Genomic DNA, 22,246 nt, shown 5'->3' on the forward strand with positions numbered 1-22,246 from the left:
ATACCTCCCTCCAAAACACACCACACCCACACAAACCGCGCCACACACACACACAACGCTACACAAACAACGCAACACACAAACAACACCGCTCTCACCCCCCGCCACACCCAGACAACACCCAGAACATGTACAGCGCCCTACACAAACATTTGGTAACTACACACAACAACATATATATATAAAACAAAAATCATACATGAACTACACAATACGTAAATTCTAGAATACCCGATGCGTAGAATCGGGCCACCTTCTAGTATTAAAAATATTCTCCTATAGTGTACAGCATTTAATGTTTTATTAAGACATTTCATGACGTCAGATAGGGTAAATAATGTTAGGAGACGTGTACAAATGGGACCCATTGTAGTACCCATAATGGCCCCTAAGTGTCACTATTAAACAGTTCGTTGACGGTGTTGGCAAAATGCACGTTGGGTGTTTGGTGGGTGAATAGCTCACTTATAGCAGGTTACAAGGATTTTGTTCAGGGCATTATTTTTTCCCATGCAACTGACTGTAGCCTCTTTTGGCTACTATACTTTAAGTATCATTGATGCTGGTTCGGTTTACAGCATTGTTTCCGTTATTACATATTATTATGTACAGTTGGACTTCTCATTGTGACTTCTTAATACCCATTGCTCTCCTCACCCACCAATAATTTTGTGTATGTGTCCTTATTTGTGCCATTTGTAGCACTTCATGTATTTATATATATATATATATATATATATATATATATATAATTTTTTACACTGCAGTTTAGCCTGCATTTAGTTTCCGTTTTAAAAGTAAAGTTGAGTATAGCTTTAGTTTGTCAGAAATATCTGTATATGTATAGCAAGGGTATATCCTGTATGTGCGCATTGTGTAATATTAGCATCACTGTAATAATTAGGTATTAATCTGGTGAAGCAGGGTCTCCAATCCCAATACCTCATACTCCTCCTGCTACAAGATCATCTGCAAGATATGAGTCCATTTGTCCGGTTATTCATTTTATGAATATATCGAGCTTTGTGGGAACCTGATATTTAGGAATGACCCGTGTGCACTTTAACCTCAGGTAGCAGTAGTCAAGATATTTCGCTGAGGAAAGCAATAATATTTGAGATAATTGCAGTGATGTCATATGATGAGTAATGTTCTTCTGCCGGTGGCTGCAGCAGCGTGATGGAGGCAGGAAGGGTGGAAGGCACAGGTATTTCCCTCCTAATTCCTGCCCTGCCTCACCGAATTTTGAATCCACTCCTGCTAATCATGGAGCTGATCATACGCTGGTTCCTCATACAAGGAACACAGGAGGATTGTTCTCACAGGTCCTCTCACTGGCTGGTACTCGTGCTGAAGGCTAAAAGGAATCCAGCAAAAATCATGACTTCTCTTTATCCCACATGTTGGGTCAGGGAGACACCAGGACACGTTCATTCTTCATTGTTCTGCAGCTGACATTCACCTGCGGAGTTATATCTCCATTCTGCTTCTGCTCAATGTCTCCTTTTTATCACTGGTTACTCATAGTTTGTGTGATAGATAAAATATAATGACTATATCATTTCTTTACACATCATGTTTTATTGGTTTATGGGATTATGAAGAAATGTATTTATTTAAAAAAAAAAAACTCCTGAATTTTTTCTCTTAATACTAATGGCGGGCATCACACGAGACGATCTATCGTGTGATTGCACAAGCGATCGTACCCGCCCCCGTCGTTTGTGTGTCACGGGCAATTAGTTGCCCGTGGCGCACAAAGTCATTAACCCCCCGTCACATGTACTTACTTCCCGGGCGACCTCGCTGTGGGCGGCGAACATCCACTTCCTAAAGGGGGAGGGACGTTCGGTGTCACAGCGACGTCACACAGCGGCCGGCCAATAGAAGCGGAGCGGCGGAGATGAGCGTGACGTAACATCCCGCCCACCTCCTTCCTTCCGCATTGCCGGCGGGACGCAGGTAAGCAGCAGTTCGTTGTTCCCGAGGTGTCACACGGAGCGATGTGTGCTGCCTCGGGAACGATGAACAACCGGCATGCAGAAGGAGGAACGATTTTTCGAAACTGAGTGACGTGTCAACGATGAACGAGAAGGTGAGTATTTCTGCTCGTTCACCGTCGCACGTAGCTGTCACACGCTACGATATATCAGACGATGCCGGATGTGCATCACTATCGACGTGACCCAGACGACATAACGCCCGATATATCGTACAGTGTGACGCCCACATAAGCCTCATAATATGCTGACATGTCCTGTTCTGGAGGGTTCACTTTTCACCATAATGCTTATAATAATCCTTCATGTGATAGCAATTACCTACATATAGATACACAGGACCCACCAATACACAATAGATGATGGCCACAGCTCGCTTCCTCCCACTCTGCACGATCCCAGGAATAAGGGGTCCTAAAACCCTGTCATGGTGACTCCAAACTCACATTGCAGAGTCTAGCAGGCAATCTGATGCTTCTTAGTTGCACAGCCAGAGCCGGGCGTCGAGAGTTTAGTGCTCTCTGGTCTTCAGTTTAGCAGGAGTTAATTCCTGCTGGCTGGTGAATTGCTGCTGGGGTCACAGGCTGCTGATGTCCTATCACTGCTGCCTCCGCCATTTAAAAGATGTGGAACCTAACCTCACATGCCAAAGATAGCTCTAGCGTTATTAGTCTTAGTGCGTGGTGACCCAGCTGTTGGTGAACGGGTGTATGCAATTTGGTGTGCTGTGGAAATATCCTTGTTGTTTATTTCCTCCCTGTACTTTATTTCTTCTTGAGCACTTATTGTCTTTTCCCCTGGGTGTGGTTGCAGTGAGTTTGAGCTTTGGTTTTCCCTTGTCTGTCAGTATTTGTGGGATTCTTTACACCTGTCTCTGCCCTCCCTGGGGGGTGGAGGAGAGGGAGTGTTAGCCAAGGGCTGCTCAGGAGTTAGGGCCACGCTGGCAGTCCAGACCTGGCTACCATCGAGCCTACCTCTGGAATAAGGGACAGTTTAGGGCCCCTAGTCTGAGTGCCAGGCTAGATGCGCTTACTCCTGGTTACTGTGACAGATCCTTTTTTAAGGAAGAGGCTTCCATTTATGGCCTCCACTCTCCATAGAAAAGAAATAGACAGCCTGGTATTTATTGACATATGATACTTATAATGGATAAAACCATAAACACAATCAACAGAAAGCCTTTAACCTAAATTTAACATTTAAAGATTCCTTATTTTTATTATGGACTGATCTGGAAATACTTATGTATAGAGAGTCTGTTCTCCAGTATATGTCAGGATGAATACAATAAAATTCTGTTATAGATGAGGAACAAATGCCATTTCCTAGGTTTACCTTTCAGCTGCTCGCAGAACGATGTTATTGCAGTCCTGTATCTCTGGACCTACACACCTATCAGAAAAGGGTTACTGCATTAATAATAGGATACATATGCCATAAAGACAGACTGACTATATTCAGTGACAACTATGAAAGTCCAAACAAATACTGCACAATATAAGTAAGGTGCCTGAGTACACTCCCCAATGTATGTCCGTGTAAGAGCTGCACTGATTGGCCACTAATTCTAAGAAAAGATGTTTCTGAATTATTTTATGCATGGTATTAGACTATCGCAATATATATTCAGTAAAAACAGATCAGGAGAAGTTAGAAGGTCCTTTTTTAGACATTGATAAATTTTAAGAGGTTTTACACTGATGGACTTCCTTAGGATAGGTCATCGATGTCTGATCGGCCGTGGTTCGGCACCTTAACCCCCCACTGATCAGCAATTCCCTATGCTGGTGGCGGCAACAGGAAAAGCTCAGTTCCAGAGCTACACAGTCTTCCGATAGCAGCCGGTACTGCACATCCGCCTCCTACTGATTTGAATGGGAGGCAGATGTGCAGTACACCACCATGTCCACTATCAGAAGATGGAGCAGCTCCAGAACTGAGCATTCCTGGCCACCGACACCGACAACAGCTGATTGGTGGAGGTGCCGGACCCCGGCCAATCAGACACTGTTGACCTATCCCAAGGATAGACCATCAATCTTAAAGTAGAGGACAGCCCCTTTAAATGAAGTGTACTGTTGGATACTGTATTGTGTGGTATTTTTTATGTCAATATTGCTGGAATCAATCATAATATTTGTATCAAAATATGTAAAATGTCATTTGGAGGCTGATTTGCTGAACCTTCAAACATGTCCAAATATGTCTACATGTGTCTAAATATGCCTTCATTTTTATACCAGTTGCCTATTGGGGCTACATGCATAAACGTTCTGGTGAAAACATTTAAAAATAATGTTTTCACCAGAATTAATAAGCAGAGTCATAGAGGATGTGCCTTAAGACAAGTAAGATCATAAGTAACATCAGACTGAACACTACCATTACATAAAATGCATGAAAAATAGGCATATATTGATAAATGTGGGTAGACATTTTTTTTTCTATTTTTATTTTTTTGTTTTTTATTAAATTGGGACCTAGACACTAGATTCCTGCTAATGTTATTATTAAACCATCTGTAATACAAAGTGTAATACAAATTATTTCACAAATAAGCCATTTGTCCACCTATATTAGATTTCCTGTATCTGCCAGAAAACCAGAAAAAATAATGTTGGGTACCAGTGATAATAATTACAATATTTAATGTAGATTGTGGATAATAAATTCTATTTAACTAGATATTTAGTAAAATCATCAATGGGCTGATCATTACGATAACTTCAAAACTAGAAATGAAGAGCAGGACCTTACCCCTCCGTGCAGTTTTCATGGCAGGGCAGGCAGATCTTATTCACACCGGGGTATTTGTAGATCGGTCCTTTTTCTCCCATGACTCCATTAGGACACTTGTCCATACAGTGTAGCCCATCTCGGTAGTTGGCACATTGTGTGCACGAGTCCGCGCCCTGACAGAATGACGATTATCATTAGAAGAAAATATCAAAGGTGTAAGCTATAATGAGAGGTGGAAGCCGCAGTCGTGATTTACCGTTCCATTGCAGGTAAGTGATCCTTCCACTTTCTGGCACTCCGGGTGGCACAGCAAGCAAACACCATCCCGTGCAAACTCCCTGCTGTCGCTATACAAAGGGGTAATAAAAAGCTGTTACCGTAAAGAACTCAGCAATGATATTCGGTGATATAATTTCATGCCGAATAAAAATGAATGTAATTACCCTTGATGGAGGTTACAGTGTGGCACACAGATCCCATCGCGACTAAAATTCCTGCAGGACAGGCACTGCTCAGGTCCAGGGCCCCAGCAGCCCATGTCAGAACACAGGGGGTCACATACTTTTCCTTCATTGACTGCGAAAGAAAAAATATCTCCATAAATTTCCATTGTCTTTCAATCTGTACTTTTTATATAAATCTCATTCATGGATCAGCTGGATTTGGTGTAGAACAGCCCATGGAGATTTTAGATAGAAATGAATAAGTTGAATGTGTCCTCCTCTTGTAGTGCATTGTAGTGCACTCCTTATATTCTGCAATGGGATAACTGATAATCAAGCGAAAAAAATAATTGATCACGTGGGGAAAATACAATGTTTGAAGCGTCTGCACTAAAGGGATTTAACGGTTTTCTATAGTGCACCATTCCGTCACTGGTTTCCCATATTCCCCCTCACTGGAGATTGACAGCAATGGTTTGCCTTGATTGAGCACTGTGTGCAGAGAGAGCTCAGACAAATGATGCGGGGTTATGCCAAAACAGTAGGAGGAGCGGTGCACTGTGCCTTTTGTCAACACAGAGGGTGCACGGAGCATATTTCGTAACATATGTGATTAAACTTAGACTATATATTAGTTTATACTGCCAGTTTTGGCAGACAGACTCCCAATAAAGGAAATCTGTCACCAGGTTTTTACTATGTTAGAAAGTGACATAATTTAGGGGAAGAGACCCAGATTCCAGCGTTGTATGACTTGGGCTGCTTGGTGCAGTTTTGATACAATCACTTTTTTTCTCTGCTGCACATCTAAAAATTTCTCTGAATGCTGAGCTTTTTATAACCCTGCCCCCACCACTGATTAGCAGCTTTCACTTTGCATTGGCAGAAAGCTGTTAATGAGTGGTGGGAGAGAGGTTATACAGAGGAGGACTACATGACAAGAGGCAGCTAGTCCTGTAGTGATGATCTCCTGTTGATAAAACACTGATTTTTATTAAAACAACAATACACAGCCTAGCAAGTGAAACAACACTGGAATCAGGTACTCTGTCTCTTTATCATGTTTCTCTCAGATTACAGAGCAAAATCCTCCTGACAGATTTCCTGTAAGATCTTACCACCACACTTGTTATTTTATGAACATAATTAGAACCAATTAAGTAGTGGTGAACTATACCCAGTCATGTGGCTATTACACAACGCTGTTTAGGTATCTGTCTATTTCTAGTTTACATATCGATTTCTGGTTGGAAATGCTAAAAATATATTTGCAATATATGTTTTAACACTTAAATAGTTGGGTCTCTGTCAATTGCAATTGGATCTTTGGCCTGACAAATATGATGCCTATCAGAATAATGGACTTTTCATGTCTAGAGAGATCAGGAGCACTGTAATGTCCAGGATACAAGCAGATAATGTAGCACCTGCGTCATCAATAACCCTTACATCTAGACCTAAAAAGCATGTTATATTATTTCTATTTCTGGCATCAATTTTTAGCTATAATATACCGTATTTGCCCTGTTTATATTAATACTACCTTGTATGTGCCACTTTTATGACAGCTGCTCATAAAGATACAGATTAATCATCAGTTAATAGCAATACAGACTTTTCTTACAATTTAATTAAAGGGGTTGTCCACTACTTGGACAACCCCTTCTCGTTCCCCATTAAAATAAAAAAGCCTATACTCCCGCGAGTCCTACGCATTATCACCACCGCCTTCACTCTCCCCGCCTTTGGACAAATGACTAATCACCAGGAGTTGAGAGCTCTGACTGCCGCTCACTTCCTATTGGTTAATCATTTGTCTGAGGGCGGGGAGAGTGAAGCCGGAGGTCATAGAGCGTGGAGTTTGCGTGACCTCACATCCTCACGTGAGCCCCAGAAAAACTGGAACGGCATCGGAACGGGATGTGAGTATAAGCTTTTTATTTCTTAGGGTCCAAACATAGGGGTTGAGAAGGGGTTATCCAAGCAGTGGACAATCCCTTTAATTTAGAGACAATGAATATTGTATTGACTAAATTATATTATCACCGATATAAATATATCAGAATTTACACCAAAAAAACCCTTTCATGACCTACTCCATATTATTATTATTGTTTCAGACAGTCTCTACACCTTGGCCGACAAGGTACTAAAGGACGCTTTACACGCTACGACATCGTTCAAGCGATGTCGTTGGGGTCACGGAATTTGTGACGCACGTTTGGCCGCTTTAGCGATGTCGTTGCGTGTGACACCTATGAGCGATTTAGCATTTTTGCAAAAACGTGCAAAATCGCTAATCGGTGACATGCCCCCCTATTCCCAATTATCATTGCTGCTGCGTGTACGATGTTGTTCGTCGTTCCTGCGGCAGCACACATCGCTATGTGTGACACTGCAGGAGCGACGAACATCTCCTTACCTGCGTCCACCGGCAATGCGGAAGGAAGGAGGTGGGCGGGATGTTACGTCCCGCTCATCTCCGCCCCTCCGCTTCTATTGGGCGCCCGCTTAGTGACGTCGCTGTGACGCCAAACGAACCGCCCCCTTAGAAAGGAGGCGGTTCACTGGTCACAGCGACGTCGCTAGGCAGCTAAGTCCGTGTGACGGGTCTGAGCGATGTTTTGCGCCATTGGCAGCGATTTGCCCGTGTTGCACAACCGATGGGGGCGGGTACACACGTTAGCGATATCGGTAACGATATTGCAGCGTGTAAAGCGACCTTAAGGCCTAGCTGAAATGTGGGTAGCTTACCAGGAAAGGTAACTCGATAAAAAATATGCCAGAATTCTGGAGCACACGTCTGGTACAAAGTAAGCCAACATAAAAAGGTACACACTTAGACTAGACAGTCTTATAATGAGATTTATCAAGCAGTATGGACCATTATGACAATAATCCTGGAGAATATTAAAGCAGTTTAGCCTAAGCTTGCACTTTGTAAAAATTAGACATTGATAAATCTGTCCCATTGTCTCTATTAATATATCTTTACTATTATTAAACTGAATTATTAAGAAACAAAGGTCATAATAAAAGGGATTTACCACAATCACTGGGAGGCTTGTTATTCTTGATATCAAAGTTCTGCCGTTTAGTTGAGGATAAGTATTTCCAGTTTATGGTGTTATAATAGCAAAGGTTCTCATTTTCTGCAATATAAACCTTCCCGGCACTGATATCACGCAGTGAGCGAAACCCCAGAGACGTCACATTGCTGTTCTTCATCACAAGGAGTGACACCCCACGTCTGTAACATGTCATTGAGAGATCAGGTCTCGTCGAAAATATAAGACACAGTCGTGGCCGAAAGTGTTGGCACTCTTGAAATTGTTCCAGAAAAGGAGGTATTTCTCCAAGAAAATTATTGCATGACACATGTTTTGTTATACAAGTTTATTTCCTTTGTGTGTATTGGAACAACACAAAAAAAAAAAAAAAAAAAGAGAGAAAAAGAGGCAAATTGGACATAATTTCACACACAACTCCAGAAAGAGGGCCGGACAAAATTGTTGGCACTCGTAACTTAATATTTGGAATAAATAACTGCAATCAATCGCTCCTATAACCATCAAATAGCTTTTTACACCTCTCAACTAGGATTTTGGACCATTTTTCTTTTACAAACTGCTCCAGGTCTCTCATATTTGAAGGGACCTTCTCCCAACAGCAGTTTAAACATCTCTCTACAAGTGTTCAATGGGATTTCGATCCAGACTCATTGCTGGCCACTTCAGAACTCTCCAGCACCTTGCTTTCTTCCATTACTGGATGCTTCTTGAAGTATGTTTTGGGTCAGTCTCCTGCTGGAAGACCCTTGACCTAGGACAAACCCAGCTTTCTAACACTGGGCACTAAATTGCCACCCAATATCCTTTGGTAATCTTGAATTTTATGATGCCTTGCACACAATCAAGGCGCCCAATGCAAGAGGCACCAAAGCAACCCCAAAACATCTTTGAGCCTCCGCCATATTTGACTGTAGGTAGTGTGTTCTTATATTTGTAGGGTTCGTTCCAGTTTCAGTAAAACAGTAGAATGATGTGCTTTACCAAAAAGCTCCATCTTGGTCTCATCCATCCACAAGACGCTTTCCCAGAAGGATTTTGGCATACTTGCGTACATTTTGGCAAACTGCAGTCTAACTTTTTTATGTCTTGGTGTCAGCAGTGAGGCCTTCTTGGGTCTCCAGCCAACTCATTCAAATATTGATGGATAGTTTCCACTGACACTGATGCACCCTGAGCCTGCAGGACAACTTGAATTTCTTTGGAACTTGATTGGGGCTGCTTATCCACCATCTGGATTATCCTGCATTGCAACTGTCATCAATTTTTCTCTGCCATCCACACACAGGGAGATTAGCTACAGTGCCGTGGGTTATAAACTTCTTGATTATGCTGCGTATCATAGACAAAGGAACATTAAGATTTCTGGAGATGGACTTGAAACCTTGAGACTGTTTACCCACAAATTTGCAAAGGTGCCAACAACTTTCTCCAGCCCATTTTGGGGGTTTTGTGTGAAATTATGTCCAATTTACCATTTTTCCTCAGACGTTTTGTGTTGTTCTGTTACACACAACGGAAATAAACAAGTGTTTAAAAAAAACACCGTGTAATTGCAATAATTTTCTGGGAAAAATACTTAATTTTCTCGAACAATTTCAAGGGTGACAATACTTTCAGCCATGACTGTAAGTGAAACACAATATAGGACAAAGGAGGAGTATTATGGACACACATTGCCAACATTGTGACAGCAATGTGCACATGTAACTCCTTATCTATACCATAAATCAGTACTGATGGTCTACCGATAAGATACTGGCAATGTACAACTTTGTATATATTATGCTGAAAAATAGCAATTCTTTACCAAAGTTTAGGAACTAAATAATAAAGGAACAGCCCGTACTGCTGCCCCAAAGGGGCTCAAGGGAGGGCAGCATGACTAGAAGGGATGCTAGGCCACTGGGTCAGCATAGACTTAATGTGGATAAGGCAGTTGAGCACTAAAATGCAGAGGTGGAGTTGTAGGGTCATTTAGGTCAAGGGGGATTTGATTGGTCCTAGGCACCCAGGCGGGGGTGGGAGATGGAGGTCATATATAGGTCAGGTCAGGGGTGAGGGATGGTCTTTTTTTACCTGGACAGCGTCCCAAATCATTTCCCGCCCGCACGCCCTGGTTGTAATCTCGACATGAAATTGGAAGCAGAGGACTTGGTGATTTCGTCGCAACAGCAGCGGAAAGGAGGGGGGTATCTGAAGGTGGGGGGTCTGCACAGAAGAGAGGGGGAACACAGTGCAGGAACGGGTTACCCCTGGTGGTGCAAATAATTTGTGATTCGGGTCCTTGCTGGGTTGAGTCACAGCGGGACATTGGGTAGGCAACATTTGACTAGGTGCCCTCGAACCGGTGTGGTGCGGCTGAGGGTAGGTGGTGGAGCCAGTGTTGCATCATACGGTTTTTGTCAACCTTCACTCACCCCCCTCCTTTCGGATGTTCTTCAATGGATGTTTTGAAATGTTTGTATATTGTTTATGTTTTGGTATTAATAAACGGGGGCTGTTTATATCTGTCACACAGTCTTGGTGTTTATTTTAGGTAAGGACCCCTGGTGGGTGAGGGATGGTTGGTTGGTCGATAATAGGGCCTATATTCAGCCTTTCTGGAGTCATAAATTTACTCCAAAATAAAACTTGATTATCTTTATTCTCTAGAAAAATACCTTATAATGACTAACTGAAAAGATGGCAACAAATTGCATGGTTTTGAGACTACTCAGGTCTCTTCATTAGGCATAGTACATTATTTTACACACTTTACCATTTTTTTCAGTTAGTCATTGAGATATTAACCACTGAGGACTCTCAATTTCTAATATTTTTCCATCTATTGGCTAATATGGAGAATGAGATTTATATATATTTTTTTTATTTTATAGTAAGTCACATTTAGTTTCCATATATCACAGAAGAGAAGATACTCACATGAGAGTTCGACCACCAATGGTAGTGAGGCTGGAGAAGACACTGAAGTCATTCATATGTTTTGGCCACGACTGAATATTCAGGTATCCTAAAGTGAAATTTGTCATCAGTTTTAGAACAGGATATTAGGCTCATACTGAAAGAATATAACATCTTCATTTATCTAAAAGATTCAGTAGCCTTCCTCCTACCTGTTATTTCTTGAACGGTCTTGAAGACGTTCAGTTTGTTAGGGTCCAGAGCAGTAATATTCATAAACTCATCCCTAGAATCATATATAAATAATCAGGTAAAAAAAATCAAGTATAAAAAAAACTATAACTGCAATGGTTCTTGCACCTTTGGTACAGTTAAGAGCTCAGATTTACGTTTTACAGTCACCAGTGTTACATGTTACTCTGAAAGCCACCCAACAATGGAGAGTTTGAGAAATGTATCATGGATACTTGCAAGAACATTGTAAACCCATAACTTAACTTTTCAAAGAAATGTCTTGTTTTCTTTTGTTTATTTTTTTTCTTCAGATTTTTTTTTTTATAAAAAATAATTTTAGATTATGCAGTTATTTTGGGTAACCAATAACAGCCTTTAGGAATAATTTTAAAGGGGTTGTCCACTACTAGGACAAACCCTTCAGATTCCACATGTTTCCCACAGGTAAAATAATAAAGCCTATACTCACTTTTGCAGCTGGCGTGGTTCCAGCAGTGTATGGGCTCGCGGTGCTGAGGCTCACGTGACATTGTGACGTCATGCGAGCCCCGCATCCAATCAGTGCAGATTTCTCTCATGCCGCCATCAGACACAGGAGCAATCAACAGGAAGTGAGCATGGCCTTAGCGCTAACTTCCTGTTAATTAACTCGTTTGTCAGAAGACAGGGAGAGATAAGCTGGTGCTGATCGGATGCAGGGCTCGCATGACGTCACAATGTCATGTGAGCCTCGGCACCGCGCAGACACCGCTGGACCCACGCTAGCTGCAAAAGTGAGTATAGGCTTTCTTATTTTACGTGTGGGAAACGTGGAAACTGAAGGGTTTTGTCCTAGTAGTGGACAACCCTTTTAAGGTTTACGTGTAATGAGTTAAATTCTTAACAAGTCATAAACAGATTAAGTCAATGGCTTACATAAATCTGTATTTGACCTTGCCACATACAGGGTAGGTCCATCAGGTACGATTTCTTAGGAACTTTACAAATCTTGTTCAATCTACCCAACTGAAGTTTACATAGTTTTCTTCACATGACAGGCTGACTGACCATTATATTGAATAAAAAAAAATAGTCACCAAAAATTGGTTGAATATATCAAAATATACCATCAGAAGAAATGCAAGAATAAAGTAAAAGTATCTTTATACTGATAGACTGTAGTAGTAAATACCCTACCAAAAAGATTACTCCAGAAGAAAAACATACAATATTCATACACCTATGACTACTACTGTGCACAATATATAAGTACTAAATAGCAATTTTTGTCTTACCCATCTAGTCCAATGGTAAGAAAGTCCAAATTGCCCAAGATCTTGGTGCAATTAATAAATCTATCAATGTTACTAGAATCCACAGTTTGGTATTTACCACCGGTTCCTTCACAAGCTGGAAAGAAATAGAAGAAAGATAAATGCAAAATAGAAGAATTCACAACAGCGTTCGTGTAATAGTCCAAGTTTAGTTTAGCAGAAGACATTTCTTCCTTTTAAATGAGAATTATTTCCATATTATTTGTGTTCAATCAGTAAATACAATTTCCAGAACATCTTGACATTACATTACTAGTTGACAATTGTTACTTTAATCAGGTAAAGGCATTGAGAAAGCTCAAAATCATTGCATCTCTCCATTATCTTCATATCCCCAAATCTGACACCACGGTTACCTTTTGGGCAAAGTCCTGAACATGGCTCGCACATTTTGACTCCATTTTTGGTCACCTCCATCTTGTTGCTGGGGCATGCACGGACACAGGAGTTCTGGTCTATCACATAATTACCTAAATATCAGGAAAAAAATATTAGTGCAGGATCCAGAAACAGCTATAAGAAATTTCAGATGTGTCGGCTACAAATGAAAGGAAAACTTCTCCACTGTATATTTAGTAATATAAAAAGTGGACCTGTCAGGCTGACCCTGTTGGCATTTATGAAGACAGCAGGCCATGTCTGAGGGGCTGCTGAGAAAATACATACAGTGGGGGAAATAAGTATTTGATCCCTTGCTGATTTTGTAAGTTTGCCCAGTGACAAAGACATGAACAGACTATAATTTTAATGGTAGGTTAATTTTAACAGTGAGAGATAGAATATCAATAATAGAATCCCAAAAATCACATTGTGTAAATTATATAAATGTATTTGCATTTTGCAGAGAGAAATAAGTATTTGATCCCCTACCAACCATTAAGAGTTCTGGCTCCTACAGACCACTTAGATGCTCCTAATCAACTCGCTACATGCATTAAAGACAGCTGTCTTAAATTGTCACCTGTATAAAAGACTCCTGTCCACAGACTCTATTAATCAGTCAGACTCTAACCTCTACAACATGGGCAAGACCAAAGAGCTTTCTAAGGATGTCAGGGACAAGATCATAGACCTGCGAGGCTGGAATGGGCTACAAAACCATAAGTAAGACGCTGGGTGAGAAGTAGACAACTGTTCGTGCAATAGTAAGAAAATGGAAGAAATACAAAACGACTGTCAATCAACATCGATTTGGGGCTCCATGCAAAATCTCACCTCGTGGGATCTCCAGGATCATGAGGAAGGTGAGAGATCAGCCTAAAACTACACGGGGGGAACTTGTTATTGATTTCAAGGCAGCTGGGACCACTGTTACCAAGAAAACCATTGGTAACACAATACACCATAATGGCTTAAGATCCTGCAGTGCCCACAAAGTTCCACTGCTCAAGAAGACACATATGCAACCGGCCCATCTGAAGTTTGCTAATGAACACCTGGATGATTCTGAGAGTGATTGGGAGAAGGTGCTGTGGTCAGATGAGACAAAAATTTAGCTCTTTGGCCTTAACTTAACTCACCGTGTTTGGAGGAAGAGAAATGTTGCCTATGACCCAAAGAACACCATCCCCACTGTCAAGCATGGAGGTGGAAACATTATGTTTTGGGGGTGTTTCTCTGCTAAGAGCACAGGACTACTTCACCGCATCAATGGGACAATGGATGGAGCCATGTACCGTAAAATCCTGAGTGACAACTTCCTCCTCCAGGACATTAAAAATGGGTCATGGCTGGGTCTTCCAGCACGACACTGACCGAAAACATACAGCAAAGGCAACAATGGAGTGGCTTAAAAATAAGCACATTAATGTCATGGGGTGGCCTAGCCAGTCTCCAGACCTTAATTCCATAGAAAACTTATGAAGGGAGCTGAAACTCCAAGCGGCCAAGCAGCAGCCACAAAATCTTAATGATTTAGAGATGATCTGCAAAGAAGAGCGGACCAGAATTCCTCCTGACATCTGCGCAAACCTCATCATCAACTACAAAAAACGTCTGACTGCTGTGCTTGCCAACCAGGGATTTGCCACCAAGTATTAAGTCTTGTTTGCCAGAGGTATCAAACACTTATTTTCTCTGCAAAATGCAAAATACATGTATATAATTTATACATGTTTTTCTGCATTTTATTTTGGATACTCTATGTCTCACTGTTAAAAATAACCTACCCTTAAAATTATAGACTGTTCATGTCTTTGTCAGTGGGCAAACTTACAAAATCAGGAAGGGATCAAATAATTATTTCCCAACCTGTATATAGTTTTAGAAGTCTGCAAAATACGTTTACATATCCTGAGAAGGCTCAGGTTTGCGGCCCCTTTTTCCTGCAGTACCCAAGACGTCCGAACTCATATGTACAACTCTGTTGGTGGTGCAGCTTGGCTCTTATTACTTGAATTGGCCCCAATTATTTATTAGGGAGTCTGGAAGACTTTCTAATGAATAATTATAGTGGGAGACAGTTTTTTTTTTTTCCAAGGACATGTATTTTATCTTTTGTGTGACTATCCATGTAAAGTTAATTATAAGGGTCAGACATTATTACTTTCATCTGCCTATACATACGGGGGCAGTCCTTCACACACGATCCTCCATACTGAAATTTGGCGTCAGGGCCATGTTCCATTTGACCGGTCAGAGGGTTGTAAATCAGCTGAGAACATCGCGAGACACAGGTTCCATTATCATTGAAGTTCCGACATGACTGTATGGGACAGACAGTTATGAATATGGGAAATTGCTGAACTTAGGACATAAAAAGCACTGATTGTATGATTGACTGAGAATTACTTACAAAGCACTGAGTATTAAGGGAACCTGTGCAGCCCCCGGCACACTCATCATGGCAGCATTCAGTGGGGGTCTGCCCATAGCACCGTCCATTGCATTGCTCTGCGCAGATGTTCTTTGTCACTGCAAGAAAAATACTTTTATTTAAGATATATTTAGTGTATGATCTTACTATTTGGCGTAATAAACTACATAGAACTACAGTATGGGTCCATTTTTTGTGCTTGGAATTACTGTAGTCGCAAATTCAATTTCTTATTATCTCTTGCTAACGTATGTGGGTACTGTAATATGGATGACAGTCCTACGTGCATGACAGGCCTGTGTGACTGCTAGTTCAAGGCTGACAGGAGTCTATCATATTACTGTCAATATGTCCTTTATGGCACCACTGTGCACTATGTGGCACTAATTTCTATGCACCACTGTTTGAGCATTTAGTGAAAATTCTGGAAAGATCGTTTACCATGTAAGTCTACCACGTGGTATGTGACAGGTTATTAATTCCTCCATGATGTCAACAAACAAATGGAGCTTTTTTTTAAGTGACCCTAGGAGACGTTCAAATGTATGGATGACATTATGGTGATGGATACATTTTATAAATGATCTTTCATATTTGGGAGGAAATATTTAGTATTATTGCCACTAGCAGGTAATGATAAAAAGATAAACACTCACATTTCTGACAGTCTTCTTCTCCTGGGCCCCAACACTTCCCAGTACAAGAAGGATGACAAGGTTTACCTGCGACAGGTAAAAAGGAAAAAAAAAGGTTCAGCTTTGACTCATAGATAGCAACAGTCTCAGAGTTTCAAGGAAGAGGCGATTTTTATATACAGTATACATACACACGTGCATTTATGTGTATATAGAATACATATACTGTGTGTGTGTAAATATACAGTATACAGTTAGGTCCAGAAATATTTGGACAGTGACACAATTTTCGCGAGTTGGGCTCTGCATGCCACCACATTGGATTTGAAATGAAACCTCTACAACAGAATTCAAGTGCAGATTGTAACGTTTAATTTGAAGGTTTGAACAAAAATATCTGATAGAAATTGTAGGAATTGTACACATTTCTTTACAAACACTCCACATTTTAGGAGGTCAAAAGTAATTGGACAAATAAACCAAACCCAAACAAAATATTTTTATTTTCAATATTTTGTTGCGAATCCTTTGGAGGCAATCACTGCCTTAAGTCTGGAACCCATGGACATCACCAAACGCTGGGTTTCCTCCTTCTTAATGCTTTGCCAGGCCTTTACAGCCGCAGCCTTCAGGTCTTGCTTGTTTGTGGGTCTTTCCGTCTTAAGTCTGGATTTGAGCAAGTGAAATGCATGCTCAATTGGGTTAAGATCTGGTGATTGACTTGGCCATTGCAGAATGTTCCACTTTTTTGCACTCATGAACTCCTGGGTAGCATTGGCTGTATGCTTGGGGACATTGTCCATCTGTACTATGAAGCGCCGTCCGATCAACTTTGCGGCATTTGGCTGAATCTGGGCTGAAAGTATATCCCGGTACACTTCAGAATTCATCCGGCTACTCTTGTCTGCTGTTATGTCATCAATAAACACAAGTGACCCAGTGCCATTGAAAGCCATGCATGCCCATGCCATCACGTTGCCTCCACCATGTTTTACATAGGATGTGGTGTGCCTTGGATCATGTGCCGTTCCCTTTCTTCTCCAAACTTTTTTCTTCCCATCATTCTGGTACAGGTTGATCTTTGTCTCATCTGTCCATAGAATACTTTTCCAGAACTGAGCTGGCTTCATGAGGTGTTTTTCAGCAAATTTAACTCTGGCCTGTCTATTTTTGGAATTGATGAATGGTTTGCATCTAGATGTGAACCCTTTGTATTTACTTTCATGGAGTCTTCTCTTTACTGTTGACTTAGAGACAGATACACCTACTTCACTGAGAGTGTTCTGGACTTCAGTTGATGTTGTGAACGGGTTCGTCTTCACCAAAGAAAGTATGCGGCGATCATCCACCACTGTTGTCATCCGTGGACGCCCAGGCCTTTTTGAGTTCCCAAGCTCACCAGTCAATTCCTTTTTTCTCAGAATGTACCTGACTGTTGATTTTGCTACTCCAAGCATGTCTGCTATCTCTCTGAGGGATTTTTTCTTTTTTTTCAGCCTCAGGATGTTCTGCTTCACCTCAATTAAGAGTTCCTTAGACCGCATGTTGTCTGGTCACAGCAACAGCTTCCAAATGCAAAACCACACACCTGTAATCAACCCCAGACCTTTTAACTACTTCATTGATTACAGGTTAACGAGGGAGACGCCTTCAGAGTTAATTGCAGCCCTTAGAGTCCCTTGTCCAATTACTTTTGGTCCCTTGAAAAAGAGGAGGCTATGCATTACAGAGCTATGATTCCTAAACCCTTTCTCCGATTTGTATGTGAAAACTCTCATATTGCAGCTGGGAGTGTGCACTTTCAGCCCATATTATATATATAATTGTATTTCTGAACATGTTTTTGTAAACAGCTAAAATAACAAAACTTGTGTCACTGTCCAAATATTTCTGGATATAGATATAGAGATATATATATATATATATATATATATATATATATATATATATACACACACACGTACATATATAGATAATCTATCTATCTATATATATACACACACACATATATACACACACATATATACACGCACATATATATATACACACACACACACACACACAACCACACACATTATATTATATATTACACACTGTGCCTTGAAAAGATACTTGTACACTGTAAACTTTTCCACATTTTTTCATGTGACACCCACAATCTTAAGTGTATTTTACTGGGATTTTAGGTGATATACCAACAAAAAGTAGCAGGTATTTGTAAAGTTTAAAAGAAATAGATGGTTTTCTAACAATTTTTAAAAAATATAAATCTGAAAATTGTGAGGTGCATTTGTATTCAGCCCCCCTTAGTCAACGCTTTGTAGCACCACCTTTTGGTACAATTACTGCTGCCAATCTTTTGGGGTTTGTCTCTACCAGCTTTCCATATCTACAGACTGACATTTTTACCCCTTCTTTTTTGTAAAATAGCTCATCTAGAGCCATTACCAGAGGGGGACATGTAGATCAGGACAGCCATCTGTCAGTCATTACAAGTCTCACACTGGTATATGTCCCCCTTTCATTTAAAATAAACTGTGGCAGCAGAGATTTAACAGCTCATTTACATATTGAGAAAAGCATGGATTTCTCTGGAATAAGACATCAGATCACAGATACAAAGGTATTATGTTATTCAACTTCCTATGATCTATATATTGATGGCTTAGGAAGGGATGTCCTTACTGACAGATTCCTTTTAAAATCTGTTCCTTACATCTCAATCAGTGAATGTGTGAACACATCCATGTTTGTAAAATCAGTGATATATGTGTCTCTCCACTGTCAGTAGGAACACGTAAAAGAGCGGTCTACGCACCGCACAGAGCGCTACACCAAGCCGCTGGTGTCAGCGACACTTCTTTTAGGGTTATTACCGTGTTTTAGTAATAAAAATAAGACTCTTGTGAATCTTGTAAAGTGTTTGTATTAAAGCAGAAATACAACTGGCCTCAAGAAACAGGATAAGGATGGCAGAGGTTTTGCCAAAGCAGGGTTTATCTTGGCATGCTCATGGCATGAGCTAATATTTGTGAAAAGGGTTTGTAGAGCTGAACTATATGGCACCTAAAATGCATTTGTGACTGTCACCGCGGACATCTATGCAGAGTTCCACGTAATGTACATAAATGAATAGAGACATCTTATCATGAACACTGACAAAAATAAAGATGCCACCTAATAGTAAGGGATGGCATGGGGATAACTACAGAATATGCGGCACACATTGGATTCAGTGTATAGAATGCAATTCTTATGTAGGCTCTAGAGCCAACAATGTACTAAGCCACTGCAAACACTTCACATTGTGAAAACATTTGAAGCATTCCAGGAAAAATAGTCACTGCGTTGGTAAACTAGAAGACAAATGTTATGGTCTTCACAATATAATGACAGTAGACACAAAGAATAAAGGGGTTGTAAGGGATTTTATAGAAAAAATGGTGGTAAAAGAAAGAAAGTTGAAATAATAAAATAAGCATTATTTACCTATTCACATTCCCAAAACTCGAGTGCCGTTACCTGTGTCCTTCAGTGCTGACGTCACCAATCACTGGCCTCAGCGGTCACGTGAATATGTATGTCACCAGACTTCTAAGGCTAGGTTCACATTTCCGTTAAAATGTATCAGTCACAATCCGCGGCTATGGTAAACAACGGCATCCGTTTAGTGGATTCTGTTGGGTCCCATAGACTTGTATTAGAGACGGATTGCGACTGATGACCTTGCGTTGCATCCGCTGCGCCGTGGTCAGTAGTTTTTTGACTGACCGACGGGCGGGAGCAACGCAGAGTAACGTTTTTCTGGCCATCAAAATTAACGCACCGCGCAGGGATCCGTCGCCATCCGTCAAGCTTGTAATGGATGTCTATGGTGCTGGATTCCATCGTAATCCGTCTTCCAACAGAATCCATCGCTGGATTCCGTCATGCTCTACTGGGCATGCCCAGCATGTTTGGCACACCCACTGGGCTGTCCCAAACACAAACGGATCATGACTGATCCGTCAAAAAACGGACGCATAGCGGATGTAAGGCTAAGTTCACACTTCCGTTGTTTTGCATCAGTCACATGCGTTGCTTGACGCATGTGACTGATGCATTGTACAACGGATGACAACGGTGACAAAGAAAAGAATTTCTTTGTCGAACTCCGTTGTGTGCGGGGGGCGGAGTTCGGGGGGGGGCGGAGTTCGGTGGGGCGGAGCTGAGGACGTCAGTGCCGAGGTCTGCATGGCTGGGGACAGGTGAGTGAGTGAGTGAGTGAATGTGTGTGTGTCTACATGCGTGTGTACATGCGGAGTGTGGGAGGGAGCGGAGCGCGAGGGGGCGGAGCCGAGCGGGGCCGTGGAGCTGAGGACGTCAGTGCCGCGGGGACTGCAGGGCTGGGGACAAGTGAGTGAGTGAGTGAGTGAGTGAGTGTGTGTGTGTGTGTGTGTGTACACATGTGGAGTGCGGGAGGGGGCGGCCTCCTTGCACACTGTATCCGGGGTAAATATCGGGTAGCAAAGCACTTTTTGCTTGGTTACCCGATATTTATCTTGGATACCAGCTTAGCGCGGGCTCCCTGCACCCGTAACCACTGTAAATATCAGGTAACTAACCAAAGCGCATTGCTTGGTTACCCGATGTTTATCCTGGTTACGGGGGCGGAGAGCCAGAGAGCACATGCGCAGCAAAATCCTACAGATCGCGCTGCTCAAAAAACGTTACAGGCTGCGTTGCTCCCGCCCGGCAGTCAGTTAAAAAACGACTGACCGCGACGCAGCGGATGCAACGCAGCATCATCAGTCACAATCTGTCACTAATAGAAGCCTATCGGGAAAAACAGGATTCCTGCAAAATATTTTGGAGGATAGCGTAATTCCTCAAGGCTACGGATTGTTCACATTTCCGTTGTTTTGAATCAGTCACATGCGTCGCTTGACGCATGTGACTGATGCGCTGTACAACGCTGTACAACGGATGACAAAGAACAGAATTCTGTCGGATTCCGATGTGTGCGGGGGGCGGAGTTCGGGGGGGGGGGGAGCCGAGCGAGGCCGTGGCACTGAGGACGTCAGTGCCGCAGGGACTGCAGGACAGGTGAGTGTGAGTGAGAGTGTGTGTGTGTGTATACACATGCTGAATGCGGGAGGGGGCGGAGCCGAGCGGGGGGCGGGGCCAGGCGCTGAGGATGTCAGTGGCAGTGCTGCGGTCTGCATGGCTAGGGACAGGTGAGTGTATGTGTGAGAGTGTATGTGTGAGAGTGTGTGTGTGTGTGTGTGTGTGTGTACATGTGGAGTGCGGGAGGGGGCGAGACGAGGGTGTCGGTGGCAGTGCTTGTCTGCATGGCTGGGGACAGGTATGTGTGTGTGTGTGTGTGTGTGTGTGTACATACATGTGCGGAGTGCGGGAGGGGGCGGGGCCGAGTGGGGAAGTGTCGGCCTCCCTGCACACATAACCAGACTAAATATCGGGTAACAGCAAAGGTTACCCGATATTTACCTTGGTTACGGGCCTACACCGCTTAGCGCTGGCTCCTTTCACCATAACCAGGGTAAATATCGGGTAACCAACCAAAGCTGGTACGTGTGCAGGGAGCCAGAGAGCATGCGCAGCGAAATCCGACGGATCGCGCTGCTCAAAAAACGTTACATGCTGCGTTCCTCCCGCCCGGCGGTCAGTCGTTCCACGAATGATCAGTCGGGCGGAGGGTGCAACGCAGCATCATCAGTCACAATCCGCTGCTCATACAAGTCTATGGGAGCAACGGAATCCGCTATGTTTACAAGAGCAGCAGATTGTGACTGATACATTTTAGCGGAAATGTGAACTTTAAGGGCACTTTCACACTTGCGTTTATTTCCTTCTGTTACAATCCGCCCCTTTGGAAAACAGAGGAATCCGTTAACGGATTCCGCTGTTTCCCATAGACTTGTATGGGTGACGGATTGTACCAAAAGGACCTGCGTTGCTTCTGCTGGGCGACGCTCCGTTGCTTCCGCCCAGCGGGAGGAACGCAGCATGTAACGTTATTTTGAGCAGCGGAATCCTCTGGATTTCACTGCGCATGCTCTTATTTTTTTTTTTAAAATCAAACTTTATTTTGGCTC

General features: G+C 42.2%; 1 protein-coding gene across 1 annotated transcript in view; it reads right to left on the reverse strand.

Annotated features, from left to right (window-relative positions):
• ERBB3 (erb-b2 receptor tyrosine kinase 3) overlaps nt 1-22,246 on the reverse strand; it is a 141,018-nt gene that overhangs the window by 19,472 nt on the left and 99,300 nt on the right. The window contains exons 5-16 of the mRNA XM_075336986.1: nt 16,173-16,238; nt 15,496-15,614; nt 15,267-15,405; nt 13,058-13,171; nt 12,663-12,777; nt 11,367-11,440; nt 11,176-11,263; nt 8,230-8,432; nt 5,183-5,315; nt 4,996-5,086; nt 4,758-4,912; nt 3,336-3,392 (exon numbers count right to left, since the gene is read on the reverse strand). Of these exons, the coding sequence (XP_075193101.1) occupies nt 3,336-3,392; nt 4,758-4,912; nt 4,996-5,086; nt 5,183-5,315; nt 8,230-8,432; nt 11,176-11,263; nt 11,367-11,440; nt 12,663-12,777; nt 13,058-13,171; nt 15,267-15,405; nt 15,496-15,614; nt 16,173-16,238 (1,354 nt within the window). The remainder of the gene's footprint in view (nt 1-3,335; nt 3,393-4,757; nt 4,913-4,995; nt 5,087-5,182; nt 5,316-8,229; nt 8,433-11,175; nt 11,264-11,366; nt 11,441-12,662; nt 12,778-13,057; nt 13,172-15,266; nt 15,406-15,495; nt 15,615-16,172; nt 16,239-22,246) is intronic.

This window comes from Anomaloglossus baeobatrachus, chromosome 2 (assembly GCF_048569485.1).
Source record: "Anomaloglossus baeobatrachus isolate aAnoBae1 chromosome 2, aAnoBae1.hap1, whole genome shotgun sequence".
NCBI classification, from domain to species: Eukaryota; Metazoa; Chordata; class Amphibia; order Anura; family Aromobatidae; genus Anomaloglossus; species Anomaloglossus baeobatrachus.